General features: G+C 54.3%; 1 protein-coding gene across 7 annotated transcripts; it reads right to left on the minus strand.

Annotated features, from left to right (window-relative positions):
- Window positions 1-113: 113 nt before the first annotated feature.
- Window positions 114-20,253, minus strand: PIAS3 (protein inhibitor of activated STAT 3). Of its 7 annotated transcripts, none has more exons than XM_056321974.1 (16): window positions 20,109-20,125; window positions 18,769-18,826; window positions 17,462-18,652; window positions 14,964-15,429; window positions 11,142-11,226; window positions 10,346-10,396; window positions 7,944-8,034; window positions 6,320-6,454; window positions 6,028-6,133; window positions 5,358-5,431; window positions 4,686-4,846; window positions 4,084-4,220; window positions 3,466-3,637; window positions 2,919-3,052; window positions 2,053-2,090; window positions 114-1,532 (listed from the first exon to the last, which is right to left on the minus strand). In XM_056321974.1, exons 3-16 carry the CDS (start codon window positions 17,519-17,521, stop codon window positions 1,263-1,265), a joined length of 1,980 nt encoding a protein of 659 aa, XP_056177949.1. In that variant the 5' UTR covers window positions 17,522-18,652; window positions 18,769-18,826; window positions 20,109-20,125; the 3' UTR covers window positions 114-1,262. The 7 variants fall into 7 exon arrangements, with proteins under 7 accessions (XP_056177949.1, XP_056177951.1, XP_056177953.1 ...); XM_056321976.1 differs by having other exon boundaries at window positions 17,462-17,888; window positions 20,109-20,123; XM_056321979.1 differs by having other exon boundaries at window positions 1,394-1,816; window positions 20,109-20,126.
- Window positions 20,254-20,985: the final 732 nt, after the last annotated feature.

Raw genomic sequence — 20,985 nt, forward strand, 5'->3', positions numbered from 1 at the left:
CCCCCTCAGGGGGGGCGGAGCCGGGGGGGGGGTACCAGGCTGAGGTCCCCGCGCACCCCCTCGTCCCCCCAGCTCCTCGCACCAGTGGTCCGGGCGGCGATTTAACCCAGCTCAAGGATTTAACACTTTTATTGCATTGAAATACTCACCGCGCGTACGATACAAGAAATAAATCGTCCAAGCAGGATGCTGTGCGCTGCTCCCCCGGCCCGGGCACCGCATTGAATTCCAGGGAAGGAGCAGTTATTTAAAAAAAAAAAAAAAAAAAGTGCTAAAAAAAAAATGCTACATGTGATACCTCGCGCTGCACCACCAGAATTGAGAGACGAGGTCGGCCACGGGAGCAAGCCCAAGCAGTGGGTATATCGCTGTAGAGGTTACAAACTAAGATATACATTTAAATACATAAATAATTTGTGCAGCGGATGATGCGTCGTCACCTCTGGACGCAACCTTCATTTAGTCCTCGCGTAGGTACAGGAATGGGGAGCTCTTTGGAGTTTTGTATGTACAAAAGCTGCAACTGAAAATATAGATCATCTATTTGTTCTCTGTACAGGTCTGGCTGGGAATATTTAAAAGGGGGAAAAATTAGTTTGGGGTTGGTTTTTTTTTTTTTCCTTTAAATACACTGTAATTACAACTGTGACAGCACTAAAAAGATGGGTGGGAGGGAGGCAGCAGCGTGGTCAGGGCACCCGCCACACCTCCCTCCCGGGTTGCTCATCCCTGCTCATCCCCCTGCCGCCGCCTCCCATTAAAAATGAGGAATAATTTCCAGTCGGGGCTTGGGAGGCAGCGCCAGCCTCGCTCAGGGTCCCCAGGGGGGGCGGGGGGGGTGCAAGTGGAGGACGGGCTGCCCTGGGGAAGCGGGAGTTGCTCCTGCGGCAGAATTCTCCTCCTCAGCTCTTTGACCGCTGGAGCAGAACCCTAACAAATAGTTTAAAAATACTTCTTTAAAAGTCAGGGGGTTTGGCTGACCCTCGGAGACGGGCGCTCGCCAGCCGACATCCCACGGAGCTCGGGAGCGTGCTGTGCGCACAGCTACGGCCGTGGGACCCATCCTTCCTACCGCGGAAGGACTGGAAACCGCCGGCACAAGGCCTGGGGGCACTGGTGACAGCGGCGGGGGGGGGGGGGGTGTCACCCGAAGGGTTCCTGGTCGGATCCTTCCAGCCCCGGACAGGGAACCATTCCCGAAGGCTGGAAAAGCGCCCTGGGCTCCCGCCCTGGCAGAGGGAGGAACAGCCACCGGCGTGGCCTCAGTCCAGGGAAATGATGTCTGGCCTGCAGCCCGGGAGCGCCGCGCTGCTACTTATCGTCCCGTTGTGCCCGTGGCTCTCCCGCAGCGCGCTGGTGGAGACGATGCTGCTGATGCGGCCGCCGGCCGGGCTGACCGCGCCGTGGGAGCCTGCCATCACGGGGGCCAGGGGGCTCATGTTTATGAAGTGGCCAGACGTGCCTCTGTACTGGAAGAAATGGCCGAGCGCATCCTGCTCATCCAGGGAGGTGATCACGGAAGGGCTGTAGTGCTGCCGAGCAAAGGAACAAACAGCATCGGCTCGCGGTATCCACAAAAACCTCCGGCCCCGGCGTCCCAGGCAGCCCTTCGGACGGGGCACGCGCCCACGGGGAGGACAGGTCGCGCCGGGATCGCTCCTGCAGCTCCCCACGACATGTACCAGATTCCCAAGATCTGAACCGTCAGCACAAGGTGGGCTCGAGAGGGGAGGGCGGCGGCAGCGGGGAGCAAAGCCCAGCAGCGAGAGAGAAGCGGGAGCCGTGGCCCAGCACGGCAGGCTCAGGGGAGCGGCTACTGTGGAAGAAGAGAGGGGCGCAACGTGTCTCCCCGCCGTGTCGGGTGCTGCCCGCGGAACCGCAGAGCTGGCACCCTCCCTGCCTCCTACACCGTTCTCACAGAGGAAGAGGATGGAGGAGGAAGGAGGAAGGTTGGAGGAGTGAAGAGGGATGTGTTTGCCGGTCTGCAGATATGGCAAGGAGAAAACAAAAGCAAAAACAAACAAACAAACAAACGCCAAGCCCTAAGCTTACCTGATTTTCACTTTGGAGGAAGGAAAACAAATCCAGACCTAAAAAAAAAATAAAAAGAGGAAAAATAAAAAGGGGAAAAACAAATCTCTTGATGGTAAATAAACTTCTGGCAGGAAGGGGAGCCCAACGGTGCTACCACACTGACCCAAGTACTAGATATCACGACACGGTCAGCCCCAGCTCCGTTCCTACGACCCCTCCGCGACCCAGCGCGTGGCCTCAGCGATGGAACCGCCCAGGGCGAATGAAACGTCACTTCTCCGGAGCTGTCGCAGCGCCTGGCACCGCAGCCCGGTTCCAGCGGAGCTCAGCAGCCCCGCAGAGGGCTGCACCAGCACAGCGCCGGGGGGCTGGCGACACCGAACCACGCTGCAAAAAGGGTCTTGACCAGAGCCTTGACCTGAGCCTGCTTCCCTCCGCGCCACCCACGTCGCCGGGCACGGCCAGGTCCCCCAAAAGGAAGCCACAGCGCGAGACCTTGGTGGCCCTGGGACCCACCAACAGCCAAAACCTGGCTCCTTCCTATCCCCAGGCTCCGAAAAACCAGATTTCAAGCTGTTCTGCCAGTGACTATCTCACTGCAGGCCCCTCGGGCAGTCTCTTGGGGGCCCTGCCCCAGGAACGAGGGACTCTAGAAGTTTCCTTCCCTCTTGTGTCAGGCCAGCGAACTCTTGTCGCTCGGGAATACGGGCTCTGGTCTGCAGGAGCTGCCAGGGCAGGACAGAGCAGCGCATGAGCAACCCAAAGGCCTCCAAAGCTCGGCTGAAGAGGGGACCAGGGTGCCGGGCGTTACAGCCAGCTCCTTAGTCTGGTAAACTGGTACAGCTGGGTGTACTGGTAACTGCTGCCTGGGGCTTTGCTCTTACCTTGAAGCTCTGAGGGCACCTGGTAGGAAGGATGGTAGTCGGGAATGGGGAGGCTGGAGAGATACTCGCTGCCGAGAGCTGCCGTGGGAGGACTCCGAAGGACGGAAGCTGGCGGGTGGTCGACACTTAACACCCTGGAACACAACAGAGACGCCATGAGCATGCGACAAAAGCAGAACAGCGCCCGAGGGGAAAATTCCATCACTGATCAGAAAAAACAGGGGGTCAGGAAAAATAAAAAAAGGAACCCCCCCCCCCCCCCCAATGCTACCACACGTACGGCAAAGACAAGCTCCCCCCATCCTCCCCCGTGCCAGGGCAGCGAGGCGAGGTGACCAGCCAAGCAGCAGCAGCGCTTCCCGTCCCAGAGCTCGGATCCAGTTACTGCGACGGCTCCGGCGTTCGCGACGGGAAGGAAGCAAGCCGACGGGAAGGAAGCAAGCCGACGGGAAGGAAGCAAGCCGACGGGAAGGAAGCAAGCCGACGGGAAGGAAGCAAGCAAGCCGAAGCCCAGTGGAGCAGGGGGGTCCGGTCCCTGCTGCCTTACCCCTTGGGCCTGGCCGCGGGCGGCAGAGCCACGCTGGGGAGCGGGCACGGCTTCTTGGCAGGTGGCTCCTCCTCATCCGACGAGCTGTCCAGGGTGAGATCAATAACCTCCACCGGTTTTTTGCCCTCTGACGAGCTCCTGCCCTCGGAGCTGACGGTGTAGAGGGAGGCGGCTGCAGAGAAAAAGCCAGCAACCGGCTTCAGCTGCTGAAGCGGAGGCGAGCAAAACACCGCCGCCTCTACAAGCGCTACAACCCCGTGAGACACTCGGGACTTCCAAACGGCTCGTGGCAAATCCACACCCCATCCCAGAGCAGAAGCATCATCCCCACGCTCGCAGCCGGGTCTCCCAGCCCACCTGGAATTGTTGCTGCAGTTTCAAGAGGGACCTGCACTTTTTTCTTGTTTTTCCTAGCACTTACTCCACAGGACCGTGCTAAGTGCCCATCACGCTCCCAGTATTGCAGCATGATCCCAAATACCAGCTCCCAGACGGGATCCGAAACGCTCCCAGTGTTGTGTTGTCAATGTAAAAATTGTAAGTGTATATGTTGCTTTGGAAAAAAAAACCCAAAACCCACCAAAAAAAACCCCAAGTGGGTGACCAAAGCTCCCATACCCTCGATCCCACTGAACGCAGCCGTCTGGCACACCTCCTGGTTCTCCTTCTTGGGCTTCATGGGACACCAGGAGCCGTCCTCCATGAACTGGATCTCATCGCAGTCGGTGCAGGAGTTCAGGATCTCCATGAACAACCTGTCGGAAGAGAGCAGAAGCTGGGGAGAGCAAACCCCTGCAGGGACTCCCGTACGAATACACGCACGTGGGCCGGCACACGCGACACGGGACTGACGGTCCTGAGGAGATGGGTACCAGGGCTACGAGGAATTGCTGTTCTAAAACCTGTGCCAGCATCACCTGCGAGTTCAGTTCGATGACGGGCTGTTTGGCGTACACAGGGGGGCTCTGTTCAAACCCTGGTGGGCAGGTTCCCTCACTACTGCCTCTGCAGAGGCTGCCAGCAAGGAAGCCAAGATTTTGACAGAGGCTTCTTGTTCTTTGGGAGAAATCTCTCCAGATTGGCATCAAAGCAGTTCAGGGAACGAACAATCAGATTTTTAAGTTATTCAGGGCTGTAACTTGCCTATATCTGCTAGCATCAGAGGATAAGGGAAGTATTATCCAGGCTAAAAGGCCGCGTAAGAAGCCTGTTCAGCTCACCCGTCGATTATCAGGCTGTCGTACGGGGCTTTCTTGTCACACACGGGACAAGTCCACGTGGGTTTCTTCTCATTCATTTGAAGGTAGAGCGCTGCGTCGAAGCACTGGAGGTGGGTGCACGTGATGGCTCGGCAGGGCACAATCAGCCTCATCTTCCCCAGCTGGGGGCAAGGGAGAAGAAACGAAGTTGGGTTTGTACAAGCCGCCTCTTGTGGTGCCAGGTAAAGCCAGCGGTGTTAGCCCCGTGCATTCCCTTCTCTCCCCTGCCCAGCTCTCTAGCACGTTCAACAAGAGGCAAAAGGAAACAGCAACAAAGAATTACCACGCAAAAAGAAAACAAGCTTTCCTGAGGGCATTTTTGCCTTTTGGTTGTGTTTTTAAGCTCGCTTCCACCTCGAACGCATGCTAACAGCCATGGTGAAACACAAGGAGCGGGTCAACAGAAGACATTTTTTGGCTAGGCAGTTTGGGCCAACCACCGCGGCGATTTTTGTAACGCACCAAAGCGAGCGGCTCTGCTTTTATTTAGAACCCAAAGCTGATTTCTCAACACAAGCAGAGCTGCAGCAGCATTAGCTCTCGTCTCGCTCCAAAGCGCTCAACCGCAACGGGAAGGGAAAGCAGGAAGCAGAGGCCTGTCCCAGAAAAATGAATGAAAATATAGGAACCTACTGGACACATCAGGGAAACGCGTAAGCTCGTTGTAGCTATCTCGCTGTCGGGATCAGCTGTTAGTTTTTCTTTGACTGAAAGAAGAGGAGGAGAAAAAAAAAAGGTCTCCTGTCAACACCCTCCTCCTTTTACACGCAGAAATACGCACAGACATGATTTATAGCTTGCACCACGACACTTATTATCCCAATTACAGGCAGGTAACGCTTACGGCAGCAGACATTATCACTATTTACGAGGTTAACAGCTCCAGCAAGTCGCCTTGGCCGCACCATACGTGCAGCACCAAGAGACACCCCTGATTTAAAGACTTTACAGCCTGTCTGTAAAACGACAGCACGGGGGCAACGGGTGGTCACGGGGAAACAGCGTGCAACCGAAGCGGCAGCAGCGTCGCTCCCACTGCTGCTCACGGAACAAACGCTCCGGTAATATCACAACGGGGTACGGGCAGCGACCTGGAGAACAGTTTGATTCAGAGCCTTGTCAGACGGCATCGCTGGGAAACAATCCGTCATCCGGGGTCCTTCCCATCCCGTCAGGTGCTCACCAACGGGCCAGGGTGAGAGGGGTGCACAGGAGGACCCGCGCTGCCCACGCGCACTAATTCAGACCTGCTCCGTCTCCCCAGACGCGGCACAGGACCAGCTCAGAGCTACGGGACACTTACTCAGGGCTCGGGAATGGTCCGGATTTCGGATGCCCTTGGCTCTCAGTTTCTGTAGCAGTGTTACTGACGTCAGCTGCTTCACCAGGTACACCGACAGGGAGTAGTTCTGTTGAAAAGAAGTTGGCACTGCTCAGACCCAGCAAATCCCAGCGGCAAGGAGGGCTCTCCCCCTCCGCACAGCTCGGCGCTACAGCAAAAGCGCCCTCAGTTCTGCCCTGCAGACCCGAGGCTGCCAACGACCCGGTGGCGAAGGAACAGCAGCAAACGGGGAAACAACTTCCACCTCCCTCACCCTGCCAAACTCCGAGGACCAGTTCACGACGATCGTGTTCGGGACGGTGGCTGAAAGCCGCGCCAACGGAGTGATGTTGACGGGGCGGCTGGGTCGTTTCGGCTCTGCGCCGTTCTTTGTGGGCGGGAGATAACCCTGCACAGAAAGAAAGATTACCTGGCATAAAAGAAATTCTCTCTGAGGCATAAGGCCACGTACAAAAATCTACAAGCCCCATTGCTTCACGGTTACCTTCTGCAGACATTTCCCGTCACACCTCAGAGCTCACATGAGAATTTCTCTACGAATCTCAAAGCGGCACGCTGCTGCTCCTCAGCGTCAAGAAGTTAAGACTAAAGGGTCCCCCTAATATCCTTACGCTGACGAGCACGCTCTGGGATCCATCCCGTCGTTTAGCTGAACCTCTCTGCACAGAGAGCTGTCAGTCCGGGATGTGTTGCATGCACAAATGGCATTGAATTAAAAACCAAATCCCACCCAGTTCAGCGAGCCTGGGAAGCTAAAAAATTACCTCCCGTGACAAAGCTCATGTTCATCTCATTTTTTGCTTCATTATATCCACATTCCAACTTGATTAGAAACCCATCCCGTTACTCAGCCCAAGAGCGCTTTCCCTGTAATTCAGGGAGATTTACACCCCCCCTTTTTCATCGCTCTGTCAGAGCGGGCAGCTTGAGACTGATTCAGCAGCCACCCCGCCGCAGTTTAAGCAGAAGTAAACCCCAAAAAGCGTTTCCCGTTGAGCTGCTGTGCTGCGAACAGCTTCTCAGCTGCGGATGACTCATCCAACTGAAGGCAAGAAACCTTATCCGCGAGCAGAAGCTGGGGGGAACCCTGCAGCCATCTTGCATCTCACATGCGCTTCCCTCTTGCCACCCCACAGGGCCAGAAACGGCCTCTTTTTTAAATTTTTTATTTATTTATTTATTTATGTATTAAAGCAGGTTACTAATCATCTGGGCCATAAACCAGACAGAATATCTGAGGCACAAACTGAATAATGGCTAAAAATATTAAGGGAGCGATTCAGGCAGAGGGTTAGCTGTTCTGCAGGTTTGATTGCCAGCGGTGCCAGCGAGAGCGGAGCAAAGCCAGCGTGGGACAGCTGACAGGGAACCGGCCCGACTGCCAAACCTCGGGTACCTTTCCTAGGTGCGACACGGAATCGCAGCCCTTTTTGGGCTGTAAACTGAGGCGAGCACCACTTCTGATTCTATTTTTACGCATAACCCAGCCCAAAGGACCCCAGCTTTGACTGGAGCATCCAGGTCTCTCCTGCAATGCCATAAAGTAAAGGCAGTGCCATTATTCCGTTAATCTCAGATTTTTATTGATAAGTTTCTCATGAAAAATGAGACTGAATCTGCTCGTTACAAAACGATAAATAAATCGGGCCCAAAGCTTGCATATTCTTACTTCAGGGCCACGCTCCTTGAAGCAAAAAGCAGCTTTCATCACCAATCCACAGCCCTGTCACACGAAATCAGTTTTGCACTAACCACACCATTCTTCAGTCTTTAATCTCCGGAAAAATACATTCCCACTGCACTCACTGGGAGCTGCAGCTGTGCAAAAGGCCGGACTTCAGTCTACAACATATTAAGAAGAAATAAGATTTACTCACAGGCAGGGGACAGAGTTTTCCATTGACCTTGACAAATAAATTAGGAGGGAAGTAATCTTCTTGGGGACAGCTGGTTTCACACAAGCAAAACCTAAGAAGCAGGAGGGAGAAACTGGCAAGTGAGTGGTGACACTCGCAAGAACCGGCAGCCAAACTTCCCTTGAAAAAGGGAAAAACATTTTCCAAGCAGAACAGATCAATGGCTGGAAAACACAGAAGCAGATGAAGAGCCCTACAGGCGTTTCAAACCCTCCCTGCGGCAAAAGCGAGACGAGAACCAAGACAGAAAAACGCCAGCGGTTTCAAACGACGGCTAACGTGCGTGCTGCGAAGTGCGCGGGGCGAGGCTCGTTTCCTTCAGCCCGGGTGACAACCTAAGCTATCCAGAACCGCGGTTCCAAAGGCAAAGTGTCTTTCTCCAGCCTTAACCTCATTCCCAGAGTGCCACAAACCGAGCTGCGGGTTCGAGCGCTACGGGCAGCTAACCCGGGTGCCGTTCAGGACCCGCTCCGGCCACCCCGATACAATTCCCACAGCAGCAGCGTCGCGGCGGATGGCTTAACCCAGCTTTGGGTGCAGATTCTGCAGCCCTCCGAGGTGGAAGGAACTACATCAAGTTACCCAAGAAAAGCACCCGAGGAAGTAAAAAGTTGCATTTGACCCAAAGCGCATCTCGCAGCAGGCCTGGTTACTGCCTGGGCCTCTCTCAAGGCTCATCTGCCACCACTTGATATCCCACCGTTGCCTTCCCCATCGTAAAGATGTCAGCGCCAGCAACCCAGACCAGGCTCCGGATCAGACCCCAATCCCTTTGAGCAGGCGGCCGTGCGCTCTGTTTGCTCTCAAAGGAGGGTGCCCCGCCAGGGACGGCTCCCCACGCCGAAACTGCAGCCCTGCCACGCAGCCGTGAGTCAGCCGGGACCTTGGCCGGCTTTTTGGAGCGATGAGATCAAGCCCTGGCACGTCACGCCGCTGCAGAGCCACACCACCAATGTTCTCAAAAAATAAATAGATCTGATCTTATTGTTCTTTAACCTGGCTCTGCTTGCCAAATAAAACAAAGAATAAAATTGAGAGTTAATCTTTTTCTTGCTTGGGAACATGAGTACACCATGTCTGCTGAAGCACATCAGCAGGAGAGAAGAGATGGTGTCACCATCATCCTTTAACTCCTGCGCTGAAGTTCACTGAACGAGGATTCGCTTCTCCAAGAGAAGGGATGGCCCCTGGACACCCCAGGAGACTCCTGAAAGCTTCCTGGAAAACACCGACGGGCTCTTTGGTAACCTCTGTTTCCTCCCCCACAGACAGCAAGGAGCAGATACGCTGAAACTGGTCCCTCAAACACACCGGCGGTGCTCCTGTGCTACAGCGGAGACGTTCCCAGCATCCGCCTCCTGGTGCATCCCAGGGAACAGGCTGCCCGTACGCCTCGCTCCGCCAGCTCCGCGCGCGACAGCGGAACAGATGGACACAGCAGGAAAACTGCCACTGTAAAGCCCCAAATCAGACAGACACCGTCACGGAATCATAATTCATACAGAATGCCCTCCTGAAAACAGAGAGGCTCTTTTTTGAATTAAATCAAAAGTCTTCCGTTTCAAACAACCACTTCTCTTCAGGCTTCCAGGTACCAAAGCCCTAAACACCTCATCCCTTTTTTTCCTGAGAGTACAGCAGTGATCCTCTTGTCTCTTTGCTCTCTTGTTCAAACCCCTGATAATAAAATTTAACGTTCTGTAACGCTGCCCAGGGCTGAACGTTGGGCAAGAGCCTCCTCGGTTCCTATTCAGCACGGCAGGACAGCGTGGGTAGGCACTTAAATAACCACCCCAGCACTGACCGCGAGCAGCGGAGGGGAATTCACGAAGCACTTTCAAATATTTTTCTACTCACACTCTCCAACATGTCTTGCATTTTCACAAGCATTAAAAAACGCTCAAATTTTAAGGTCACGTAGTTTTTGCGTCTTACTCCGCCTTTTGCAACGCATCTGCAAAAAGGCAAATAATTAAAACCGAGATGAGAAAGCAGCGAGCTCTCTGTAGGTGTAGCAAAATCTAATCTTTTTCAGTTTTGCACACTTCAAATGGAAAAAAAACCCCAACCATTTGTGAGACCACATCGCCTGTGCCAACAAAGCATCACCCGGATAGAGAGCTCAGCCTCGCCGAGTTCAGAAGGACCCTCGCTGCTGCACAGCATCAGAGGCGCGCTCCCCTACAGAAACCCGCGCTCCGAGCGCAGCACCGAACGTTTAAAATCTTCCTCCGAGCAAATCGACATGCAATTTCAAAGCAAATCAAGTGCTCAAAGCATGAGTCATCAAAATCGAGGACAAATTAATACCAACGCACTAGCTCAGGGAACAGGACTTAATGCATTCATCAAAAAGACATTACCTTAATTGCACCTGTATAGTGTAATCACATTTGGCGCCCGGTAAGATATCTCTGCAACAGAAAAGAGGGTCTTAACACCGTCAGCAGCGCTTAAGAGGGAACTACAACAGCCTAACACTTTATTAAGCGGTATGGGTATCGATACATGGTAGTTGTGTTACGAACAAAACTAGTGCAGCTGAATTGGAAGAACAGGTCACACCTGTCTGGACTCGCGGGCAACACTCCCCCACAAGGACGTAAAGCAAAAGCCCATCAAACAGAAGAGAGTGCAGTGGGAAAAGGGAGAAAATCAACCTCAAAGCTTCGTCCTGCTGCTGAGTTCTAAGAATAGAATGCCAGCGACAAGCTCACCAAGGCAAACAAACGATTGTGTTTGCAGGCACAAGTGGAGGGCAGGCCTACATTTTGGGATGGACTAGCAGGTTTTGTCCCAGTTGCTCTCTTTTCTTTCTTTCGTACAAGAATTCCGCTCCGCAGGCTTTTAGGCAGGTCCTCAATGGCTGTGAGCAGCACAGCATCGCTGACATCAAGGAACTCCCCTTTTTACACTCAACTTGGCATTTTATCCTAACGTACCACGCTGGAGCGGAGAACCACAAAATTGTTTCAAATTCAGTCCTTCCTCCTACTCTTACTGCCCTGAGCTCCTCGCCTGCCGGGCTCACTCACCCAAACCCTGCCTGTTTTCCCTCCTGACTCCCCTTCCCGCTCCGCCAGGGAAGAACACGCAGCCACAGCCGGGAAGCAGCCACACGCGCCTGCACAGGACCCCGAAAGCCACCGTTCCGCTTACCGGGAGGTGAGGATCTGCTGAACTTGCTGGGGGGTTAGAGCAAAGGTGAAGTGAGCTTCTTCAAACCGCTGACTGTTCGTTGAGGCTGAAGAAGATAATTTAAGACAAATTAAATCATTACCAAGTCATTCTTACCCTCGAAGGCACCAAGGCTCCTAATAAAGAAAAGGACAGCATCCACAGAAAGCAGAAAGCAATTAGTCATCAAAATTAACTGCCATTCCCACGCAGGGGCCCTCCAAGCCCCTAAGCACGTAACCGAGCTTCAGGTCTGTCTTTCCAGGTGACGTTCCGTTTCCGTCATTTTATTTACAAGGAGAACGGAGGGCTGGGATGTAAGGTGGCTCGCAGAGACAGCAAACCGTGAGGCCCTCGGGAAACCCACCCTCTCACTCCCCGGAGTCTGCAGCAGCCTCCCGAGTCCAGCAAGAGCAGGCAGGCCGGGGAGAGCGAGAACAAACGTGGAGCTACGGGAACGCCAGAGGTCATCCACCGCCCTAGAAATTATAACAATTACTGTGGTTATGGAATAAATAGTTGATGAACAATCATCAGGCATTGCCAGATTCTCCTCGGGCACACGGACAGAGTCACGGTGAATTCAGAGAAAACCAGCCGTGCCCTGGATTAAGAATAAACACACGTCAAAAACCCACACCACGGGAGAAGCAAGGATTTCACGCTAGGGTTAGTGGCGAGCTCGGTGAAAACATTTGCTGCAAGATACATGTAAAAAGGAGCCAGGATTTCCCCCCCTCTCACCCTGACCTTAACCAAGTTACTTCTTCTTTCACGCCTGAGCTTCCCCCTCGGTAAAACTGGCAGGTCTCTGCCTCCCTCACAACAACCACCGTGAGCTATTTTATTAATATATTGCAAAGCACTGGTAGCCCAGAATGAAGGCCACCGATGTTGCAAGCCAACATTAATCTGCAAAATGCCGATTTGGCCTCTTTGCACTCATTTTTACACCCGTCAGGAGAGGTCCTGAGCAGCGGCAGCTCCCACCGGTGCTCTCTGGGACGTGGAGCATCCCTGGGTCAAGAGAAAACGAAGCCAAGGATGTTACCACAGTGGCATGAGTTGGTGTAAATCCCACATTTTGGCCCTTTATTTATTTCAGGGAGTTTGGTAACGAGCTTGACCATCCGAGGCGACTACAGACCCGCAGAGGTTTGCTTCACCCTCTGCGCCACCTGCCTCTGGAGAGGGGCACCCTTCTGCTGGCCTCCAAAAAGCAAATTCAAGCACGGATTCCTCAGCGGGGTGAGGGGTTTTGCTTCTCCAGCCTCCTGCAGCTGAGGAATGCCAGGAATGCAAGGCCCTGAGTTTCCTGGCAGATGACCTGCCAGATCTTCCCCGGCAGCAGCAACAGGCTGGCAGACCCGAGCAGAAAAATTCAGAGGAATTTTGACCATCTTGGGACTTTCTGAGCCTTTCACTCCGCGGTGACAAAATCAGATCCCGATTCTGCTGCGAACCGAGCCGGGTTAAAGCTGTTGGGTGCCAAAGCAGCGCTAACTCCTACCTGCAGTTTCTCCTCTGCTGCCTCCAGTTACAACCAACAACCAACTCCCATCTTACAACCAGTTTATGACCAGTGTTACTGCTTTGTCAGCAGCCTTCGTCCAGCCCAGAAACACCCACAGATGTCTCTGAGATAACACAGCTAGAGCTTGGTACGGGATGGGGAGCGGGAAAGCCAAAGCCTGGATCTTCCTCGCTTGCAGCAGAGCATGGAGGGACCAGGAGGCGTCATCTTTAACCCCCCGTGTCACTGTCCTCACCCATCATCACCCTCTCCAGCCCTGCCTTCATTCTTCTTTCCCACACATTGCTTATTGCTGGCATCTTTCTGCTATCACGACCTTCATATCTGGATGCTCAGAACAAAACTGCCCCAACCAACTAAAACAAAAGAATGGGAAGGGGACATTTCCGCAGCTCAAGGGAGGAGAAAGATGCAAACCACCAGAAGCCAAAAATAGAAGCAAAAGCCTGTAATCCCCGAGGAATTGCGTAAAAAAAAAAAACCACTCTTCCAAGTTCAAGCAACAGCACACAAGTACCAGAGTTTTATCAAGGGAGAGGAAAAAAAAACCAACAAAATTAAAAATTCATTTCTTTTGCAAGGCGAGTATCCCATTTCAGGGAAGACGCTTAACCACAGGTTGTCAGAGAGACTGGGCAAAGCCAAACCTAAGAAAAGGCAATTTTTAGCAAAACAGCAACAAAACCAAACCCCCCAAAAAGCGCAGGGGTTTTGGTTGCAGTACAGACACAACTTATCTCCTCCTTAGCAAACATTACTATGTTTATTTGAAAGAAAAACAACCCCGAATCCAAGCGAAAACCATTTAAAAGGCCTAAGATGGGTGGATCTAGCCTGAAGAGGCCAGAAAGGCTCAAGCTGAAGTAAAAATACAACTTCTTCTAAAAACCAGAATAACCCTCCCTTCTTCGCGGGCTCCCGTCACCCCAAGTGCCGCAGCCCTTCCAAACCCACCAGCAATTACCGGGCTAACTGTACCTCTCCCCACCAGCATGTTAATTTCAACGAACACACAAATTCCCTGGAATTAGCCAAAACCCAGCATTTTCTTTTCCCCCTTTTACAAATGGGGAAGCACCGGCGGGCTCGGCCTCCGCATCGCGTCGAGAAACACCCTGTTTCTGTTCTTAAATAAGATCCTCGTTTACCTCCTGCCCCATGTCAAGTTTTCTCATCAACACAAGAGCTGACCGCTTGTCACGTTTGCAGCCTTCAAGCATAAACCAGCTCCTTAATTTTATATATTGGAAGATTTTAAGACCACAGGTTTTGTTAATAATTAAGGCAGAATGAAGACTGAAAGGCGGCAGAGGATTTTGCTGGAGGTTGTAACACTGATTCTTTGCAAAAATAATAAACCACTTTTCATAATTAATTCTCCTGGCATTCGCCGATTTGAGCCCACGCCAGCTGAACCAAGTTTTTACTCTCTCGGGATCAGGACCCAAATGCTAACAGGGCAGAGGAAGCTTCACAGTTCAGAAGGTAAAGAAAACTCTCAGGTCAGAGCAGTAAATAATCCAAAACCGATATAAACTTAACAGAAAAGGTGTCAGCTGGGAAAGAAACAGCCTTTTTCATGCACACAGATGTGGTACGAGACCGACAAGCAAGTAAAAGCTTCCATTCCTGGCCAGTTGGGAGCTGGGAATTATCCATTCAAACGACCCAAGGGCTGGAGCCCCTCTGCTGTGCGGCCAGGCTGGGGGCTCAGCCTGGAGAGGAGGGGGCTCCGGGGGGACCTTATCCCGGTCTTCCAGCGCTTCTCAGAAGGATGGGGACGGACTTTTCAGCAGCGTCTGCAGCGACAGGACGAAGGGGAGGTTCGAACTGAAAAGGGGAGATTCAGGCTGGGGGTGAAGAAGGAATTTGTTGCGCCGAGGGTGGTGGGACCCCGGCAGGGGCTGCCCGGAGAGGCGGTGGGTGCCCCGTCCCGGTGGGTGCCCCGTCCCTGGGGACACTCCAGTTCAAGCGGGACAGGGCTCTGAGCACCCGCTGTAGCAGGAGGTGTCCCAGCCCAGGGCATGGGGGGCGCTGGGTGGTCTTTAGGGTCCTTCCCCACCCAAACCATTCTACGACTCTATGAAATCCCACGTTCATCTGGATACCGTCCTTCTGAGCCCGCACCGACGGAAAGCAGCCCAGCAGGCTCGCCCCACCGCTCCTCACGCCACCCCTGTTCTGCTGCACGGCCTCTAGCTCCAGTTCCTCCACCCCAGCAAACAAAAGGAGCCTCCAAAGAACTAGAGGATGAGCATTTTCAAACGTACCTAACGTGGTGGGTTTTATCAACTCATCATAAACGTCGTAGAAGGGCAGCCTCTTCATCTTGACATCAGGATGGACGGGATGGATGGGTGGTGATAAATGCTGAACGTCCGTCTCATGCTTGGGCCCCAGGACGGGCACGGGAGGCAGCAGAGCCGCTGGCACGGCGGCAGCGGTGGAGCTGTGGTCATAGGGCAGGTGACACACCGTGCCCTGCGTCAGCGCGGTGGCCGAGGGCAGCTGTCCTGCCTGAATGTGGAGCATTGACAAGTCCGAAGGGGTTAAGATCTTCCTTGGGAACCGCCGCCGGTACAGTTCTTTAATTTTCATCTGGACAGCCGGGCTGCAGCCAGATTTCAGCAGCTGTAACGCCTTGGTGAGAAGTTCGTGCTTCCTTCCACTTTTGTTCCTTCCAGCAAAGCCCAAGAGAACTTGTAACTCTGATACCCTAAAGCTCATAACCATATGCTGCAAGAAAATAACACAACCACCATTACAACTGCCGTGCGAGCAGACCCAACCCAAAAACAAGCCGCGGGTTCACTAAGGAAGATGGTGGGAGGCCTTGAAAGAGACACTGTCAAGTTTGAGGGTCCCCTTTGTCATCAGGAACTTGTAAATATGTGGCTTGGGTTTTAATTTTAGATACTTTGTTTGCATCCGGAAATGCAAAAAAAAAAAAAACCAACAAAAAAAACCAACTTCCTGAATCAGTGGATGTCCGAGCAGTTCCTGATACCCAAACGGCTGTTACATCACCTTCCCTTCGGATAAACACTGACAAGTCCTTGTAGGGTCAACAAGGACTTTTAAACTAAAGTTTTTCTACCTCTCCAGCTTTAAAGCTCTGACTTTAAACCCCCTTTGGGCTGACTTAGAGAGGCCGAGCCCCAGCGTGACTGCAGGGGTCTGCAGCTGTTGCTTTTATCCTTTTCTTTCAAAAATCTACTTTGGGAATGCCCCGTTTCTCTAAGCAGACGCAGCAGACATCAACTCTGAAAACACACATCGGTCATTAACGAGAAAGGCTGCAATTAAGGAAAAATATACATCAGGCACCAAGTCTATACCTAGGCTGGCATCATTGAACAACCTGCCTCCCCAACAGCGACCTGCTGATTCTGACCACGAGCCCAACAAGCCCAACAGGGTTAAGCTGAAAGATGCTCCAAGAGGAAAAAAACCACAGAATTATTCCCATTTCACAGGAGGAAAAATAAAAAGGGTCTCGGAGACCTCTCCACAGTCACACCAGGGAAGTTAGTAGCAGATCTAGAAACTCGGCTCCACCTCACACTCGTTCACAAAATCATCCTTCTCCCAAGCTGGCAATATGATTTCAGAATTAGTCAAGCAGAAACACCCATGAGGTGACAGAGTGCTACGGAAGCACACGTACTTACGTGTGTATGTATATGTACATATTCTAGCACAATCTTTTCTTTCACGCAAGTAAAAAAGGGTTAAACCTGGGATGGAGCAAATCCCAGCACTCTCCCTTTTGAATAAGAAAAGGCACACCTGAGTTTCACCACCACTCTGCATCTAGAAAGGCTTTTCTCTTTAAGCTCCCAAAATTCAGCAGTAGTAGAACTGCTCTCAGGTTAGTTACAACACTGTGGGGTTTAATTCCATGATTTCGGTTCCACGGAGGGGCTTCAACCAGCTGCAGCGAAGCACCAGGGGGAAAGGGAAAGGTTGGCTTCTGTCAGTTCAAAAATGCCAAAAACCTGCAATCCCTTCCATAAAAGAAATGCAAACTAAAAGCTGAAACTTCATCTGTTTAACAGGAGGCGTATTTTGCTTTCAAATCAATTCTGAAACCCAACGGAGTTGTTTTTCCTTCCAAAACAGCTGACAGGAACAGCTCGCCTTTACACCTTACAGCCCAAGTTCTTCAGAGTCACTTATAAACCGAATTAAGAGTGTCCCGAATTAAATGTGCCGAATTAAGAGGCACACCTCCCTAATCCACAGGTCAAGCTCAGGAGTTAATTGATTCTGGTCTACGCACTGAGAGGCCTGAAGGTGGTTTAGTTCGCTGCACTGGGATTGTGTTACCCCCGCACCAAAAACACGGCATCCCAAAAGGACAATGTGGCAGATGTTCTGCTTTCCGGGGAGAAAAGGAAAAAAAAAAAAACCCAAAGGAAAGTATTTGGTAAAGCTATCAAAGCCAGCTCTGCCATTACAAAAAGTGCCATGTGGTCCCTGATGCAGAACAGACGCAGCGTCCGGGTAAGGTTTTGTGTAGAAAAAGCCCTGTAAGGTCCTGTGGGTTTGGCTGTTACCTTTGCTGGGTGATACAGTCAAGAAAACAATGAATAACTTTTTCCCCCCCCTCCCTTTTTGGAGCCAGGAGAATTTTTTAGAAGCAGGAAAACTGTCATTTAAGAGGAAAAAGCTTGACCTGGGGTCTCTCAACTTTGACAGTGCCCGATTTAAACACCTCCCAGAAAAGATACATTAGGGATGCACATTTATCAAATGTTCCTCTTACCAACTCCCCTCCCCTTCTGCCACAATCACTGCGAAGGAACCGACCTCTTCCCACATCCATTCCGCCTACAAATCCTCCAGAGTCCTTCAACCGGCAGGAGATTAGTGTAGCATGGCTCACCAGCACGAGATTCACATTTATCGTTAAAAAACACTCACACCCGTGACATAGGATGGCTGTGTCACCACCGCTGCAGCAGCTGTGGACTCTTATCTACACCCGGAGCCTCTCCGATTACTGCTCAGAGTATCAAAGCAGCGGAAAAAACTCTCTTTGTTGCCATAAGAGAAGGCAATCGAGAGCTCTCAGAGGGCACCTGAGGCCTGGGGAGCGGCTGGATCCGCAGCAAGCTCGAGTCCGATCGTGCCGCTGTTGAACAAGGCACGTCCACAAACCTCTTCTCTTTCCAGGGGACCCACCGTCTGGTCTTTTAAATAAAGGAAAGCGTCTTAAGCCAAGTACGGGCTTTATAAGGAGAAATCATTTCATTTTCAACTAGCTCGCCTTGCTTGTAGAATGAGACACAGATGGTAAAAAGCTTAAACAAACTCCTGGTGAGGAAACCAGAAAGGGGGTTAGGGGAGAGGGAACAAGAGGGAAAGGGAACAAGAGATTCAAAACTAAACTGGAGAAGCCCCATATCACACCAAGCTCCACCGAAAGGGCTGGCGCCCGGGGGGGGCCAAACCCCAGAGACGTGGACCTGCGCGCTAAGCTACACCTAGTCTGAACCCAGGACTCCTCTGCCGGGGTTTATCCGCAGAGCAAACGGAGCAGAAAGGATTAGACGCTTCGGCCTGGGTCGTGCTCAGCTTTACCGTTTGCTAAACTACATCCCCAAATTGCAGGACTGCCAGAGCTCGACTTCTGCATGGTCCCAAGTCACCCAATCACCGGATCCAATTTCTCCACTAATATCGTTAATGTTTTGCTACTTGATAGGGCTCCCGTCGTAGTTGGGTTCGAGTTTTAGGGGAGGGAGAAAGATCACGCCATGAAGCCGTATCAAAAACTTGGATGGGGGCACTGCTGGAAAGATTATGGGCAAGTATTACTCCAGGGAATTATGTCCTTGCTGTGGCTGGCTGCCAAAAAGGTGCCGGTTCCCAAATGCCTTACTGTTCCCAGCACGGGGAAGGAAGGAGGCAGGACTCCGAGGCCCCTTCAGCCAGCTAAGACCTATATTCCAGCCTGTGGGGGGAAAAATATTAAATTGCCAACAAGGAGAGGGAGGAGGAAAAAAAAAAAAAAAAAAAAAGAAAAAAGAAAAAAAAAAGAAAAAAAAATTCAGCTTTGGAATTAGTTACCAGGGGCAATTTCATATTCCACAGTCTGGTGGGCAAAGGTGGTGACACACTCTGACTCCTGAAGAAACGAGAAAAAGAGAGTGGAGGGAGATGAAACCCCATCCAGCTGTGAGCACTGGTGCAGCACTACCATGTTACACGCTCTCTGCTCCCTCCGCCCGCCTGCCCCCCAAGCTGCCCCCCTGCCTGCCCCCCGGCATCCTCCAGGGCTCCGGACCTGCCGGCTCTTGGTTCTCCCCTTCCTTCGGGTTTCTACTTCTCTTCTCCACAGCTCTGCGCTTCCGAAGCCCCCCAGGGTCTCCGGGCTCCCTCCTCTCACGGAGGAGCCCACCGGGCTCACTGCCGCAGGCGACAGCTTCATCCACCGCTCCGTGCACCAAGGACCGGAGCCCGGCACCCCGGTGGTCCCTGCGCCTTCCCCCCACGGCTCAGCCCCCGAGCCAGGACCCCACGGCTCCTCTCAGCCCCCTGCGCACCCCACAGCGGCTGTCCCCACCGCCCCCCTTCAGCCACCGCTGCCCCACAGAGCCCAAAGCCCTGGCTCCGCCGCCCCGCGGGTCTCCCTGTCTGTCTCCCAAACGTCCCCTGCCCCACACCCCACCTTGGGCCCACTGCAGAGTCCCCCAGCCCCACACATCCCTGCAGCCTCCCCCATCCCTTCAGCCACAGGCTGCTGATCGCCAGCCCCACACAATCCCCTCAGCCCAGTGGTGCCACTCGCCGTCCCCACAGCCCCCTCAGCCCCACTCTGCCTGGGGCCCCTTCCCCACAGCCCCCTCAGCCCCACACTGCCTGGGGCCCCTTCCCCACAGCCCCCTCAGCCCCACTCTGCCTGGGGCCCCTTCCCCACAGCCCCCTCAGCCCCACTCTGCCTGGGGCCCCTTCCCCACAGCCCCACTCTGCCTGGGGCCCCTTCCCCACAGCCCCACTCTGCCTGGGGCCCCTTCCCCACAGCCCCACTCTGCCTGGGGCCCCTTCCCCACAGCCCCACTCTGCCTGGGGCCCCTTCCCCACAGCCCCACTCTGCCTGGGGCCCCTTCCCCACAGCCCCACACTGCCTGGGGCCCCTTCCCCACAGCCCCACACTGCCTGGGGCCCCTTCCCCACAGCCCCCTCAGCTCCCCCCACCCCACACCGCCTGGCCCCTTCCCCACAGCCCCCTCAGCTCCACAGGCCCCCTCAGCCCCACACCACCTGGCCCCATCCCTACAGCCCCCTCAGCTCCCACTGCGCCACACCGACTCGCCCCAGCCCCCCGATGCCCACAGCCCCCAGCCCCGCGCTGCTCACTCCCCCCAGGCTGCTCACTCCCCCCAGGCCGCCCCCAGCCCCCGCCGCACCTTCAGCTCCGCCGCCTCCGCCATCTTGGGACATGGCGGCCGCCGCGCAGGGGCCGAGGTAAAGTGCGCGCCCCGCGCGCGGGGCCGGCTGGGGGCGCGGCCCGGCCAGGGAGCGTCGCGCAACTCCGCGCCCGCCGCTCCCTGCGCCCCGCCCCTCCCTGTGCCCCGCCCGCTCCCCGCGCCCCGCCCGCTCCCCGCGCCCCGCCCCTCCCCGCGCCCCGCCCCTCCCTGCGCCCCGCCCGCTCCCCGAGCCCCGCCCCTCCCTGCGCCCCGCCCGCTCCCCGAGCCCCGCCCGCTCCCCGAGCCCCGCCCGCCGGGACGGGAGGGGCGGGGCTGCGCGGGGGGCGGTGGGTGTCCTGGGGGCCCCGTGGGGCCGGGGTCCATGTGGAACTGGGCCAGTAACGGGGCTGGGGCTATGTGGAACTGGGCCAGTATGGGGCTTTATAGGGCGGGGGCTATAGGGAACTGGTCCAGTGTGGGGACTGGTCCAATGTGGGGTTCCATGGGTCTGGGGCTGTGTGGAACTGGTCCAGTATGGGGACGGGCCCCGTGTGGGGACTGGTCCAGTATGGGGTTCCATGGGTCTGGGGCTGTGTGGAACTGGTCCAGTATGGGGACGGGCCCCGTGTGGGGGCTGGTCCAGTATGGGGTTCCATGGGGCGGGGGCTCTATGGAACTGGTCCACTGTGGGGCTGGGGCTCTATGGTCCAGTATGGGGCAGGTCCTGGCCTGAGGTGTGCCCAGTAGCCCTCCCAGTCTGGAGCTGGGGCGCAGGGCTGGCTGCGGGGCGCAGTGGGTGCTGCGAGCCCTCCTGGAGTGTCCCCCCCACCTCCCCATCCACCCCCAGGTCCCGTGGTGGGGCAGGACTCCCAGCCAG

The sequence above is a fragment of the Falco biarmicus genome, chromosome 19 (assembly GCF_023638135.1).
Source record: "Falco biarmicus isolate bFalBia1 chromosome 19, bFalBia1.pri, whole genome shotgun sequence".
Taxonomy (NCBI): Eukaryota; Metazoa; Chordata; class Aves; order Falconiformes; family Falconidae; genus Falco; species Falco biarmicus.

Bases quoted from the DNA above. Each gene is read 5' to 3' on its own strand.
- PIAS3 (XM_056321974.1), bottom strand. From the start codon at position 17,521: ATGGATGTGGGAAGAGGTCGGTTCCTTCGCAGTGATTGTGGCAGAAGG. The intron at 6,455-7,943 runs GTGAGTAAATCT...CTTTCTGTGCAG, and splicing joins GAAAACTCTGTCCCCTGCCT to GGTTATCTCCCGCCCACAAA. The intron at 3,053-3,465 runs GTAAGGCAGCAG...GTTGTGTTCCAG, and splicing joins CCCGCGGCCAGGCCCAAGGG to GGTGTTAAGTGTCGACCACC.